The sequence below is a fragment of the Melospiza melodia genome, chromosome 2 (assembly GCF_035770615.1).
Source record: "Melospiza melodia melodia isolate bMelMel2 chromosome 2, bMelMel2.pri, whole genome shotgun sequence".
NCBI lineage: Eukaryota > Metazoa > Chordata > Aves > Passeriformes > Passerellidae > Melospiza > Melospiza melodia.
In genome coordinates this window covers 4105110-4120811 of record NC_086195.1, presented here as the reverse complement: position 1 = coordinate 4120811, position 15702 = coordinate 4105110, and the positions used below count along the sequence as shown (strand labels likewise).

General features: G+C 42.5%; 1 protein-coding gene across 1 annotated transcript in view; it reads right to left on the bottom strand.

Moving 5' to 3' along the window:
* PCP4 (Purkinje cell protein 4) overlaps positions 1-15702 on the bottom strand; it is a 58405-nt gene that overhangs the window by 22217 nt on the left and 20486 nt on the right. The window contains exon 2 of the mRNA XM_063180910.1: positions 13274-13325. Within this exon, the coding sequence (XP_063036980.1) occupies positions 13274-13325 (52 nt within the window). The remainder of the gene's footprint in view (positions 1-13273; positions 13326-15702) is intronic.

Genomic DNA, 15702 nt, shown 5'->3' with positions numbered 1-15702 from the left:
ATGGGGTCTGTGTGCTCCCATCATTCCTCAGGATGCAGCTGGAGGTCTGGAATACACTCAGCTGTATCCACACCTTCCCTCAGAGTCACCACACCTGATAACCTACGTTCAGCTCTGAAATCAAAGGCCAGAAGAACAATAAATTCTTCAGGCTTAATTAATCTCACCTCTCCCACCCTTCTGTTTGGTTCTACCACACAACAAAGGATGTAGCCCAGAATTTTCTCCACAGTTAATTTCTGTGGCCCAGAATTTGCTCCATGGTTAATTCCTGTAATCCAGAATTTGCTCCCTGGCCAATTCTTGTAATCCAGAATTTTCCCCACACCTAATTCCTGTAGCCCAGAATTTTCTCCACAGTTAATTTCTGTAGCCCAGAATTTTCCCCACACCTAATTCCTCTAGCCCAGAATTTTCCCCACACCTAATTCCTGTAGCCCAGAATTTTCTCCACAGTTAATTTCTGTAGCCCAGAATTTTCCCCACACCTAATTCCTGTAGCCCAGAATTTTCTCCACATTTAACTCCTGTAGCCCAGAATTTGATCTATGGCCAATTCCTGTAGCCCAGAATTTTCTCCACAATTAATTTCTGTAGCCCAGAATTTTCTCCACATGGCTAAATCCTGTAATCTGGAATTTCCCCACAGCTAATTCCTGTAGCCCAGAATTTTCTCCACATTTAATTCCTGTAGCCCAGAATTTGATCCATGGCCAATTCTTGTAATCCAGAATTTGCTCCACACCTAATTCCTGTAGCCCAGAATTTTCTCCACAGTTAATTTCTGCAGCCCAGAATTTTCTCCACATGGCCAACTCCTGTAATCTGGAATTTTCCCACACCCAATTCCTGTATCCCAGAACTTGCTCCATGGCCAATTCCTGTAGCCCAGAATTTTCCCCACAGGTAATTTCTGTAGCCCAGAATTTGCTCCATAGCCAATTCCTGTAATCCAGAATTTTCCCCACACCCAATTCCTGTAGCCCAGAATTTGCTCCATGGCTAATTCCTGTAGCCCAGAATTTGCTCCACAGTTAATTTCTGTAGCCCAGAATTTGCTCCATGGCCAGTTCCTGTAATCCAGAATTTGCTCCATGGCCAATGCCTGTAATCCAGAATTTTCCCCATAGCTAATTCCTGTAATCCAGAATTTTCCCCATACCTAATTCCTGTAGCCCAGAATTTTCTCCATGGCCAATTCCTGTAGCCCAGAATTTTCTCCACACTTAATTCCTGTAGCCCAGAATTTTCCCCATGCCCAATCCCCGTTTCCTGACAGACACACCTGGGTCAGAAATTCTCTGCAGTGCCTGTGGCCACTATAAACTAAATTTTAAATCTATCAGCATGAGATCTTTAAGTTAGATTAGGAGCTGCAGTGATAGTTCCTGTTGGATTAGCACAGGCACAAAATGAATTCCAAAATCCTGCAGGAACCTGTTGTGCTCCTGGCTATTAGCCTGGCTTATAATTAGTTTGTGCTAATGAATATATTTGTACATGTCCATCGTTTATTGGCAGCTTTTACAGGAGTAGTAAATTGGTCACTGTGGAGTGCCAGTGTTTCACTAAAACCTAAGGAATAATTAATGCTTTCTCCACCCAGAGTCAACCAGCAGTCTCAGGGGGTTTTAGGTATAAATTAGAATGAAAGATGAGATACTCAAAATACAGTTAGAGAACTCATTCATCAGTGGTGATTAAATAATGTCACTGTGAGACCCTGGAGAAGTGCTGAGGGCTGATTTCCAGCTCTGGAATACCCACACCATCTCCCAGGAGCTGCCACAGCACCCTGACCTATTTTTTTTTCCACTGTGACTTTCAAAATGCCTTTTCCATATCCGGTGCTATCCAACTTTCTTCTGTTCTTGGAAATTCCTCCTTGGAAAATCTGTATTTTTCTCAGTCTTTCCTATTCCTCACCCACTGCAGGCTGGGAGAAAAATGAACCAATACTAAGAATGATTGGCTAAAGCAAATGTTTCCATCAAATCCAGTATCCCGGCTAACAAAATCCTCAAGCCAGAAAATATTTGGTTTTCACATCCATCTTTCCGCAGATAAAATGGCTGTGAGAGCTGGCACAAGATGGTCAGGATAAGTCAAATCTGAATAAGGATGGTTTGAGATGGATTTAAGGAAAAGATGGATTTAAATACCCTTCTGAGCATCCACTTATCTCCAGAGATAGACAAAAAACTCTTATATTTATGATGCGTTTTTATTACATTATTTTTCTTATTTTGTAATATTAGTATTACCCACAAATTCCTCAGCCTTGACAGAGCTAAGCAAATTAGAAGCCTAAATCAAATTAAGATCCATGAACACCACGCTCTCCAGAGAGGATCATTCTGATAAACACAAAGAAAATCACCAAAAAATACATTTTTCTCTGTTGAGAACAAAAGGAGCTTTAGGTCTCCCACATGGATGTGCACCCAGACATGAAGAATTTCACCCCAAACTTACAGAGAGAGGCAGAGGAACCCAAGACACGTGTGGGGCTTTGAGACACCCCTCTCTTCCCTTGCACAGGCAACCTAAACATTTTAAATAAGGTCCTGAAACACTCTGAGCATGGGGACTGAAGGGAAATGTTGTGCTGGTTCCTGATGCAGCATGCACTTCCTTCCTGCTTTTTGTTCTGGCCACCAGTTCAGCACAGGAGCACATTTTCATCATGTCTGTAACACTCCTGCTGCTCTAAATTCTGGTGCCTGCCTGCACAAGGGAGCCTGATAACACCAAATTACAAGCTAATTTTGGAGCATCGAGCTAAGTGCCTGAAGACAGCTGTGTGCTACAAATTAAAATCTTAAAAACCTTCAGAAAAAAAAAAATATGATTAATCATTTACCGATTGCTAACGGAGGACTCTTAAGTAGGAAAGTATTTTCATTCCATTTACAAACCCAAGCCAGAAGAAAACAAAAGCCTGTGGTGTGAAGTAAAGCAGGTCTGTGTACAGTCAAAAAGAAAAGTGATGTTTCCACAACAGTAAATCCTGGTAACCACTGTTGGGCATTGATTGTGTTCCTCTTTCATTTTTCACTTCCACTAAATTAAAAAAAACCAGGCTGCTCAGCTATATGCAGCTCTTGTAGCCTTTTAATCATGTGTTGTTAGTGTTGGGGAATGAGGAGAGGTGAATTTCCAAGTTGTGCCAGTCAGCCCAGCTCCGTGGATTCCCAAGGTAAAAATTCCAGCTCCCGCATCCCAATCCTGACACACCCCAAAGTCACTCTCCATCACGTGCAGATTCATTTCAGAGGTAACTTCAGAGAGGTTACCAAGATTTTTGAGGGGCTGGCTCGAGCTGTGTCCTCCCTCTGGGTCAGCACCAAAGCAGAACTAAAGGCTCCTGCTCCCCAAAAACCACATTTTCCAGGCAGGGCACGTTTGTGGAAGGCAGCCAGCGAGGTGCCAGTCAGGGAAAGAAGGCTCCTTCTCCCTGGTGCACAGTCAGGCAGCTCACTGATAATTACAGACTGATTTCCAGAAGAAATATGGCACTTGTCAAAGGCATCATTTCAATTCTGTCTTTCCTCGTTAACACTTGATGGGAACTCCAGCATATTTATGACTCATCCAAAAGGCAAAACCCACCAAAGCATCAGCACAGCTTTATTTGCTTTTGTTTCACTTAATTTTTTCTTCATTTCTAATCACTGATATTTTCTTCCCCCTAATGACCTTGGCTGATTTTCTAGACAGTTTCTCAGAAAGGAGCTGGGCTAGTATTGTATTTGTGGGGCAGGAAGGAATGATGAATCTGACTCTATGTTCTTGAAAGCTAATCTATTATTTTATGGTACTATATTATATTAAAGAATACTATACTAAACTATACTAAAGAATACAGAAAGGATACTTACAGAAGGCTAAAAAGATAATAATGGAAACTTTTGACTGTTTCCAGAGCCTGGACACAGCTTGGCACTGATTAGCCATGAAGTAAAAATAATTCACGTGAAACCAATGAAACAATCACCTGCTGGATCAACAATCTCCAAACACATTCCAAAGGAACAAAACACAGGAGAAGCTTTATTAAAATCAGATAATTATTGTTTTCCTTTTCTCTGAGGCCTCTCAGCTCCCCAGGAGAAAAACCCTGGGCAAAGGGATTTTTCCAGAAAATATGAATGTGACAGGCTACCACCTCCTTTCAGGTGTGCAAATTCACAATGAGGCACCTCATGATGATTTCCCTGGGATTCTCCTGATCTCAGTGCTGCAGGAATGCTGCAGTTCTACTGAATTCTACCTCCTGCAGAGGAGCAGACTGTGAGGGACCATACAGAAATATATATAACTCCTGTACGTGTGTTCATCTCTCACATTTTTAGAAATGCAGCCGCATTTTTGGATGCACTGGCTTTGAGAACATCGCATCCACGCAGGCACACAAGGTTCCCAAGCTGTGTGCAGGCACTGTGTGCAAAACAAAGATCCCATAAATTAATCAAGTTGTTCTCCTGGCAAGCTGGAAAGAAAGAGGTGGACCAGGGCAAGAATTGTTATTGTTATCTCTATTTTTAACTACTTGGAAGACTCTCAGTTACTATGGTGGTGAGGACCATATAAGTACCTGGACAGATTCACTGGCAGCATGAGTATTGAGTGAAGATTCTCCTTGTCAAAGGTACCAATTAATAGAAGCTTTATATTTCGAAATAATTTCCCAATGTTTACGTTCTTAAAAAGCAGATTTAAAAAACTGAAATTTTTATTCTATGCTTGTGCTGTTCTGCTCCACATTTTTTTTCCTTGTGCGACTTCTGCATTAAAAAAAGAAAGACAAGAAACCCAACAAAAGCAAGAAAAAGCTGCATAATTAACATTATATAGCAACATACTGACAAGATATCCTTCATGTGGATAATTCTATTTTTTTTTTGTGTGGGAAGATGGACTTATTTGGGAGTTATGAGAGTGGTTATAAATGATACACAAAATGAAAACTTGTGGGGAATTCCAGAGCCAGGGCATGAGCCAGACTACAAGAGCACTGCTGTTAATTGATGAAACTTTTAATACAATCTTTTCTTTTTTTTTTTTTTTAAGATGCTTCTACCTAAACTTTTAAAAAATGAAAGCTCCTCATTACCAGATGAGGTGCAGCTGTAATGCAGAGTGCCAAAGCCAACTTGACAGATAACAGAAAAATAAGAACAATATCTACTCTTTCAGAAGTGCTACTTTAGTTTAGATCAGACATTGATTAAACTCCCCCAGAGGCCATTCTGCACAAAACCAGATTGTCACTGCACATGGACAGACACACGTGGGTGTAGGTGAAGTTTCAGTGCAGAAGGTGCCCACATTATCTCAAACACACATAAAAATCATCACTTTAGAAGTTTTGTCGTTGGATTAACACCAAAACTTCCTGATCACAGAATTTTTGTGAACAATCCTTCATCACCCCAAATAAATAAGCACACAGCATCCCTCTGGGGAGGATTCATGCTCATCCCTGGCCTCTAGAAATGGAAATTCACCTCGGAGAGGAAATAAAGTTCATGTATAATTCCCTTCTCTTCCTCTCAGCATCCTCTCCAGGGAAGATCTGTGAGCAATCCCAGATCCTTTTTATTAAAGGCTCAATCTCCCTTTAGCTGAGCCCTGCTGGCTGCTGCAGGGATGGGAACATTCCTTGATAAACACACCACGATGGGCAAGGGATGGGACATTCCCTGATAAACACACCAGGATGGGCAAAGGATGGGAACATTCCTTGATAAACACACCAGGATGGGACATTCCTTGATAAACACACCAGGATGGACAAGGGATGGGAATATTCCTTGATAAACACACCAGGATGGGACATTCCTTGATAAACACACCAGAATGAACAAGGGATGGGAATATTCCTTGATAAACACACCCAGGATGGGAACATTCCTTGACAGACACACCAGGATGGGCAAGGGATGGAACATTCCCTGATAAACACACCAGGATGGGCAAGGGATGGGAACATTCCTTGATAAAAACACCAGGATGGGCAAGGGATGGGAACATTCCTTGATAAAAACACCAGGAAGAACATGGAATGGGACACTCCTTGATAAACACAGCAGGATCAGCAAGGGATGGGACATTCCTTGATAAACAAACCAGGATGGGAACATTCCTTGATAAACACACCAGGATGGACAAAGAATGGGAACATTCCTTGATAAACACACCAGGATGGACAAGGGATGGGAATGTTCCTTGATAAACACAGCCAGGATGGGAACATTCCTTGATAGACACACCAGGATGGGCAAGGGATGGAACATTCCCTGATAAACACACCAGGATGGGAAGGGATGGGAACATTCCTTGATAAACACACCAAGATGGGCAAGGGATGGGAATGTTCCTTGATAAACACAGCCAGGATGGGAATATTCCTTGATAAACACACCAGGATGGGCAAGGGATGGTATATTCCTTGATAAACACACCAAGATGGGAAGGGATGGGAACATTCCTTGATAAACAAACCAGGATGGGCAAGGGATGGGAACTTTACTTCATAAACACACCAGGATGGACAAGGGATGGGAATGTTCCTTGATAAACACAGCAGGATGGGCAAGGGATGTGAACTTTTCTTGATAAACACACCAGTATGGGCAAAGGATGGGACATTCCTTGATAAACACACCAGAAGGGACAGGAATGGGAGCATTCCCTGATAAACACACCAGGATGGGAACTTTCCTTGATAAACACACCAGGATGGGCAAGGGATGGGAACATTCCCTGATAAACACACCAGGATGGACAGAGATGGTATATTCCTTGATAAACACACCAGGATGGACAAGGGATGGGAATGTTCCTTGATAAACACACCAGGATGGGCAAAGGATGAGAATGTTCCTTGATAAACACAAAAGGATGGGCAAGGGACGGGACATTCCTTGATAAACACACCAGGAGGGACAGGGATGGGAACATTCCCTGATAAACACACCAGGATGGGAACATTCCTTGATAAACACAAAAGGATGGACAAGGGACAGGACATTCCTTGATAAACACACCAGGATGGGAACTTTCCTTGATAAACACACCAGGATAGGCAAAGGGAGAGAACCAGACCAGGAGAGGACCTGAGACATCTTTGGTTTGGTTCTGGGCACATTTTATGTGCAGCTGTCCCCAGGAAAACACCCAAACTGAAACTCAGCAGTTTCCTGCAGTGTTTTTGCCATGCCTTGAGATGGGATTCATCTAGAACTGTTCACTTGGGACTTTTTCTCCTCTGATCTAATCCACCCTCAGCTCCAGATCACAGTGTTGAGTTCTCTCAGGATTTTTACACCTCTCTCTGAGCCTCAGTGATCTGTACATGACCGAACACAACTTATGTAACCATGCTGAGGGTTCAGACACTTTTGCATTTAGGCTCTGTGAAGGTGTTATGGTATTTGGAGGTTGCAGACACGTCTGGGAATGTTGCTGAGGCACAGACTTTTTATTTTAAGAGATGTGGGATGAGGTACAACAAATCATTCTCATTACACTTCCCAAATCCCCACTAGTACTGGTTAGAGTGGATGACATAGGGCAGAATTTGGCTGAAAGTAGAATAAGAGACACTGCATTACTGGGAGATCATATCCCTTGAAGCACCACTTAAAAGGGATGAGAGAATTTTAGAACCCCACAGTGAAAAGAGACAACAAGGCAAGCTAATTTCCCTGCCAGCTCTTAACCTATCACCCAGGAAAACTCAATATTAATTACCTTCATCCAATACTCCTCATCCTAATTTCTGATTAGTGCTGTGGGGGTGAAATATCAGAGAGCAGCAATTTGAAAGGGTTGGGTGGGGTTTTTTTACATTGATTCAGCAGTTGCTTGCAATACTGAAAATTCATCTCTTGCCACACAAGTGATGTTTTGTGGGAAAGAAAATACAGGAGCATTGCAGTGCAGCAGTTCAGGCTCTGTCCTTTCCTTGGACTAAAAAAAAAGTGACCTCTAGGCCCAGGAAGATACAGCAAACCATGTTCCATGAGGTCTTCTGAATATTTATCCAAATTACCCTCATGTGTTCCCCTCCTTCCTCAGAATCGTTTTTTCCACCAGTAAGTTTATTTGTAGGGCTGTTCCCAAAAACAGCACATTTTTTTATGCAGTCATTGGAGAATATTAGTGGAAAATTAATCTGGAGTTCTTAAAGAGATATTTATATTAGCCCATACTACAATAATGATCCTGGCCTCTAGCCAGGAATTGAAGCTCTATTAAGCAAAGCACTCTACATAAATAACTAAGAAGTTCAGTATTCACTCTGTCAGATCTGGGGAGATTTTTTTAATTATTATTCCTGAGTGCAGTGAGCAGAATTTCCCAAATTTCTTGAGTAGAGGGAGTGGGTGAATGGACTGTTGATAACACTTCAAGATGCCCAGGAATACTAGAAAATTCTCCCTCACAGAATTGCTTTGCAATTACTTTCCCTTCCCTTAATGTTTTCTAGAAGCATTCAGACTGAAGAGACTCCACTTTAGATGTAAAATATAAGAATTTACTTCATTAAATCTGCTGTATCTTCATCTTTTATGAAGAAGCAACCCATTGGACAGGATGAAACACAGAATATTTATTCATGTATAATTTTCTGAATGCCCTAAAGCAGAGCTCATACACTGACAAGTGTTTGGGCATGAGAAGAAACTGAAAATACAACTGACCATCTTGCTGTGATTGGATTAATCCACCATGACATCTCAGTTCATGCAAAACCTACTCATTTTCATTTCACTCAAGAGCCAGGAAGGCACAGAATTCATCCCATGAAAACACTCACTGTTATCATAAATATTCATGTTACTGAATGATAAATCTCATCTTCCAAGAAAAAATATTAATACCAATTAATAATCACATGCTTTATGTAGTTTGAGAAGAAAGGGCGAGATCTATTAATAGGAAAAAGAGCGATTCTAAATTTGAAGACAGAAATAATTGCTTCTGATGCAATTGTTTCCCTGGCAGTTGTGCTGGGCTATTAAAGAGTAGATTGCATGAGAGCAGCTTGCAAATTACACCACAAGAAAAAAAAAAAAAAAAACACAGAGCAATGTGAAACAGAACAAGAAGTGACAAGTGTTAACCTACAAAGGAACTTTGTGACATTGCCAAGGTCAAAGAGAAGAATCACTTATTCACTAAGAATAGTCAGGGGGGAACATTCTGTTTCCATATTTGCATCTGCAAATATGATTGTCCCAACTAATCAAACCAGGTGAGCATAAAAGAAATTACAGCTTCTTGTCCCACACTGAGCTGTGTGGGAACAGTAGTGCTGTCTTCCCTTTGGATTTTCCAGCACAGAGAACAGCATTATGGAACAGGGTTACAAGTTACATTTGCAGTTTCACAAACAAGCATCTCCTGAGTTTCAGGTACACTGAGGTCCTTCAAGGTCCCAGTGAGGTTATGGGCTCAACATAGGGCCCAGATTATTTAACTTGTTCACCAATGACATGGATGAAGGGGCAGAAGGCTCCTCAGCAAGTCTGATGATGAACAGAGCTTGGGATGATGACACAGAGCTTGGAGGAGCAGCTGGTCCCCCCAAGGGCTGTGCAGCCCTTCAGGGGTACTGTGCCAGGCTGGAGAGATGGGCAGAGAACTGTCTGAACCTCAACCAGGGCTAATACAGGACCCTGCACCTGGGAATAAATAACTCCAGGCACCAGCACAGGCTGGGGGTGACCTGCTGGAGAGGGATGGGAGTCCTGAGGGACACTGAGCTGTCCCTGGGCCAGGAGAGTGCCCTGGGGTCACTAGGATAGGCATTGACAGCAGGTCAGGGCTGACCCTGCCCCTGTGCCCAGCCCTGGGGGCGCCTCTGGCTGCTGTGCCCAGCTCTGGCTCCTCAGCACAGCAGGGCCAGGAGCTCCTGGAGCTGAGCAAGGGCCTGGAGCAGCTCCGTGCCCAGGAAAGGCTGAGGGAGCTGGGGCTGCTCAGCCTGGAGAGGAGCCCCAGGGAGAGAGAGGGGCTGAGCCCTGCCTGGGCCTGCCTGTCCCTGTGTCTGTCCCTGTGTCTGTCCCTGTGTCTGTCCCTGTGTCTGGCCCTGTGTCTGTCCCTGTCTGTCCCTGTCTGTCCCTGTGTCTGTCCCTGTGTCTGTCCCTGGCTGTCCCTGTCTGTCCCTGTGCCTGTCCCTGTGTCTGTCCCTGTGTCTGTCCCTGGCTGTCCCTGTGTCTGTCCCTGGCTGTCCCTGTGTCTGTCCCTGTGTCTGTCCCTGTGTCTGTCCCGGTGTCTGTCCCTGCCTGTCCCTGTGTCTGTCCCTGTGTGCAGAGCTCAGAGCAGGCCCAGGCTCTGCTCCAGGCCCAGCAATGGCCCCAGAGCCACGGGCAGGGCCTGAGCCCAGCAATTCCCCTCACAGGAGGCACAACTTCTGCCCTGGGCAGTGCCCAGCCCTGAGCAGAGCCCAGAGGGGCTCTGGGGGCTCCTCCTGGGGACATTCCAGAGCCACCTGGCCCCAGCCCTGTGCCCTGTGCTCTGGGATGGCCCTGCTGGAGCAGGGAGGTGGCACCAGCTGTCCCCTGTGGTCCCTGCCATCCTCAGCCACCCTTGTGTGCAGCAGAGCAGTCCCTGCTGCTGAAGGGAGGTTTGCTAAGAGCTGCTGTGGGGGTAGGGACTAAACACAATTAAGGATAGACTGTCCCTGTCCAAGGAAGGTCAAACAAGAACTTGCATTTGTGCCTACCCAAAGCACCCCTGCTATAAAAGGAATCCTCAGAGCCTGCATTTCCCTGAGCGCTGCACGGTGACAGCAAGGCCATGCATGTCTCAAAGAGGGACACTGCTGATTGCCATGGTCATTATTTCATTTTCTTCAGCTTCGACCTAACCTAGAGGCAAACCCAAAATTCATTTTCTGCTGCAATGCACGAAGAAAGCTCAACCCCAGAGAGTCTCACTGTGTGAACCAATGCCTGAGAAAAGCCAAGCATCTCTGCTTGTTGTCTGAGCCAGTTTTCAGCAGCTTTTCCTGATCTGTAAACAAGAGAAAAGACAGCAACCAGACCAGTTTGCCTTTGCCAACATTGTCATAGCATGACTTTTCCTTTTTTTTCCTTTCTTTTTTTAGGATGAAAGAGGTTTTTTTGTTTCTCCTCCTTCCATCCTTTTCAACAAGAGGGAAACAAAAGGGAAAGTTTCCTTTTGACAGGGAAACAAACACTTTAAAGAAAAGGCTAATAACATTTAAGACATGGACATATTGCAGACTTCTGGCCAGAAAAACGTGGAACAGAGGATTTATATTGTCTGTGTAGGTTTCCAGCACACCCCAATTTTCAGAGCAATAAATCACTGCTTGATTTTGATCCACACAGAGCTAATAAGGACAAAGAATTACACATTTCTGCTTCTTTGATTTAGCATTCAATCTCAGGTTCAAAGTTCTGATTCTGCTTTATTTTTATGCAAGCATGTGGGCTGGGGAGATCAGAGGACTCTATTCCATCTCCCCTGCTGCTCCTGTGTTTTATGTAGGTGACAGCTTTTCTGCTATAATTTCATTACAAAAAATAATTGGTATCTATTTACCCAAGATTAACTGTGCATCTGTCTGTGTATGCTATACATAAAATTATGCTACAACCAGAACCATATATATTTTTGAATTAATGATGCAGCCCTTGCTCACTCAAAATCCCCACTAAGAAAAAAAAAATTGCTTTTAAAAAGGCTGCAGAATCAGTAAATCTAAGCTGTACTTGACAACAGGACAATTTTATTCAGGAAGAAATTTTTATTTGGGAAAGAAATTCAAGGCAAATGAGCTGAGTTCATAATGTGCTCAAACAGAAAAGAGAAAAACACGCTCCCCATGCTGCCCGAATGGCTGACATAATTTTGCTTGCTTTCCTTCCCTGTTAACTTGAAAATGCAAATTGCTTTGCTGTCAGGGTACATTTGTTCCCACTAATTCAAGACATTATAACAAGCCAAAATATTTATTTGTTGGGTTTTTTTTTTCCACTCCAATTTGTGTTTTATCATAGTGGGAGCATCATCTATGGATTTCATTTAGTGAAACATTATGCAAACAGCCCTTATGGGAAAGTCACCTCCCTGTACTAGGAAAACCATCCATAAAGAAGGATCTTAATGCTTTAGGATGTGTTCCCTCAAAGGGCCCAGAAATTCTACTCTGACCAACACTTAAAAGGTCAAAACACATCCAAGATAACTGCTCAAATGACCCACTGGAAAAGCCTTTTCAGAGAAGGACTTGGATCTTTCCTGCTTTTCAGGGCATGGGATGGACAATTCTTTTAATTAGAACTGGATGAGCAAACAGAAGCAGAGAGCACATTTTATAGTTCAATCCTCTTTCTGATGCTGCTTCTTTTTCAGCTGAGTGTATTAAAAAAATTAAGTATTTTAAAATATTTTCCTTTGAAAAATGCTTCTGATGGTAACCAGCTTTTAATCAATTATCACTTGTGTGTAAAGCATTTCTGCTCCTGTAAGACATAAAATGAGATTTCAGCTAATAAAACCCCAAGCAATTACTGTTTTCCTGAAAATTCCATTTTGCCTTCTTCTAGGGAAAAAAAAAAAAAACCACCAACTTTATTAATTAGAATTGTTTGTGCCACTTAAAGGGCTGACCCTGGTCTCTGCCAGCCCCTTTGTTAAGGTCTGAAAAAGCCCCATGAGTCACCCCTTGGAGGAGTGGAGATGAGTCCAGACTCACGCCAGTGATGAAATTTGCCATCTGGTCCTTCCATGAGAGCTGCTCCATCCATAGCTTCTCTCTAGCAACACCAAATGAGCTCTAAACAAGTGAATTTTAACTTTGGTGTCTTAATTCTGGGCCTAAAGTTAGGCAGGATTCATCAGACTACAGAAATTCTATGAGAAAATCCTTTGAAATTTTATTTCTCTTCACCTTTCTCATTCATGGAGCAGCTGATAATACCCCACCTTGTTTTTTGGTGTTTCACACATATCTAATCTTGTTTTAGCCCCACTTGTGTCTGCTCTGACTTCTGTGAAGTCCTTTGGTTTACCACAGTACACACTCAGGAAAGAGACTCTACTTTAGCAAAGGGTTTAAACGTGCAAATAAAAAGAAAACAAACCCACTGAAGCCCTTCCAGCTTCTCAAACACAATCAAAAGGTAAGTTATGACACCAAAGCCTTCACTACAGACATCTGAGACTACAGTTAAATGTATTTTGGCTCCCTTTTACTCATTATTCTCCATCCAGAACTAAAGACAACCCTTACCATTCTCACCAGACGTCTTGTCTTTCCCATTTGTAGCCCCGGTTCCTTGTCTCTGTTAAGGGAGACAAAAAAACACAAAACAAGAGGTTAGAACACACTTGAACATGCATTTCCCCTTGGAATTCCTGGCAATTACAGCCTGATTTCTCCTCCATACACTGGATCATCCATTCACCCTCAAGCAAAGCTGCTTTGAGACACTGCCAGTGAACCAGGAATGCTTAGTTCCATTTCAAGGCTGGACTCTGGGATCCTGGAGTTCTTTTCCAATATAAAAATCTCAAATTTAGGTCCAGCTGCATCACTGCTGGTGCCCCTGGATGTAATTTGCACCATGAGTGATATGTTTGTGTGTAATCAGGTTCCCAGCAGTACAAGGGTGGGAGATTCTCTGCAGCATTTTCATTTCTTCAGCTCCTTGCTGTGCCTCCCCTTCCATGACTCAGGAGGGCTACAGGGAAGTCGTGAGGTTTTGCAGGGACAAAATTATAAGGGTCAAAGCCAGCCTGAAGTTAATTTGGACAATGCCATAAAAAAGACACAACAACAATGTTCCCTAGAAATACACTAGCAACAGAAGGAGGGCTAAGGAGAATCTCCAGGTCTCATTTTGGCTAGAAGATTCAGTTTCAAGAGAAGATGGAATTTCCCACTTTAGCTTTGTCCAAAGAATAGCCTCCTGAATTTCCATGAAAAATAACTGATTTAGATCACTCTGCTAAGTGACAGATGGCAAAATCCATACTTCCACCAGGGCAGTGGAAATATTCACAGTGGCTGAGTACCAGAGTGGTTACAAGAGTAGGAACTTGCCAGCTTAGGAGTGGTCATTCTGTGAAAATTATTCCCCAGAGAAAGCACTCAAGGTGGATTAAAGTACTTAAAGGGTATGGCAAAACTAATATTTCTTATGCAAAATTATTAATGCTTGTGTGTGTTACTGAAATAGAACTAAAGAAACTAAAGTCCTTTAGGGTTGTACATGTAAAAATCTGGGAATATTAAACTCAGAGAATAATCCAGCTGCACTCAGCCATCAGGGGCAGCACATCCTCAAGCACCAGGGAAGTGAACAGGTACAGCAGCACTGCAAACCAAATGGTTTTTATCAGTATCTGGACAGTCATGTGGATTCTCCCAAGAAAATTCATACAACCATACTTATCTGAAGGCATTTTCTCTAAAATTTCTCGTTAAAATCTTCCCTGTGTTGGTTTCTGTCTTTTGCCTTTCCAAGCAGTATTTCCAAAGTATTTTTTGTATATAATAGAGCTAATCATGAGGTTAGGACAAAACCTTCATGTGTGCTCTTAGCTCTGACATGGAGAATGGAAATATATTTGTTTTCTCCCTGGAGCCTCTGAGCCAAGACAAAAACTTGGCCAATAACAGAGAATGGGATTCTGAAGGGATAAACACCTTTGACAAAAGCCTAAGTTACCAACAGCCAGAAATCAATACATGCACCCCACAGCCAGTTTTGCTTTGTGCCTTTATTTAAAGTCTGGTTAACAATTCCATTTTTCAACCCTAAACTGCACTTTAAAGAAGATTTTAATGTTCATTTACAAAATACTTTACTTTTCCTATCAATAAAAAGATACCTATATTCCTTTTTCTTCCCCTGTATATTTTTAAATGCTTTTCCAAGTTGTCTTATTTCCTGAGCATTTCAGGCTGTGCTACTTAAGTTTTATGAAAGCTTCTCTTTCCTCCCTAGGCTATACCTGTCAGGTTCAGTCTGCTTATGATGGAGTGCTGGAATATGGATTCACACATTTATTTCGTGTCTTGAGATTTCCCCTCGGGGAAAGCAGAATGTTGTCAAAGAAAAAGAATAAAAATTTGGGTTTGGTAAATTAAGGTTTTTCTATTCATGAGGTCGCGGTATTTTTCTTTAAGTCTGAAATCAGTTGCAATATTCTGCAGCCATTTGTTTGATTGGTGACCACTGAACTTGTACAGAAAGAAACCTGAAAGTGTGCCAAGGCAGCTTCTGAGAGCTTTTCCTTTGGTTATAGATGTATTTTGATCTATAAGCCCTGTGCTGTCTTCCAAGTGACTGCAATGGATTTGAAAGTCAGAATCAGCTGCTCATTAACAAGGCACTGAAAGTCAGGAAAAAGCCAGATACAATGGGATCATCCTCTGCAATGCCTTTATTCTGTTATTTCAATACATTCAGTGGACCTACTTTTCAAAACTATTTCAAGGTGTTGGTATTATTAGCAGCTGGAGTTTCTTTTTTCTTCCATCACCTTTCATGATGCTAGTGCAGGTTGCAGAACAAAGCTGAGGTTTTTAACGTGGTTCAGAGCAAAAGGGGACTAAACACGAGGAGGAGTTACTGGGGGTATTTTCAAGAAGCAATGGATGAAATGCTGGGATAGCAGATATTGTCCATAGATAAAATTAAAATCACGGAAATA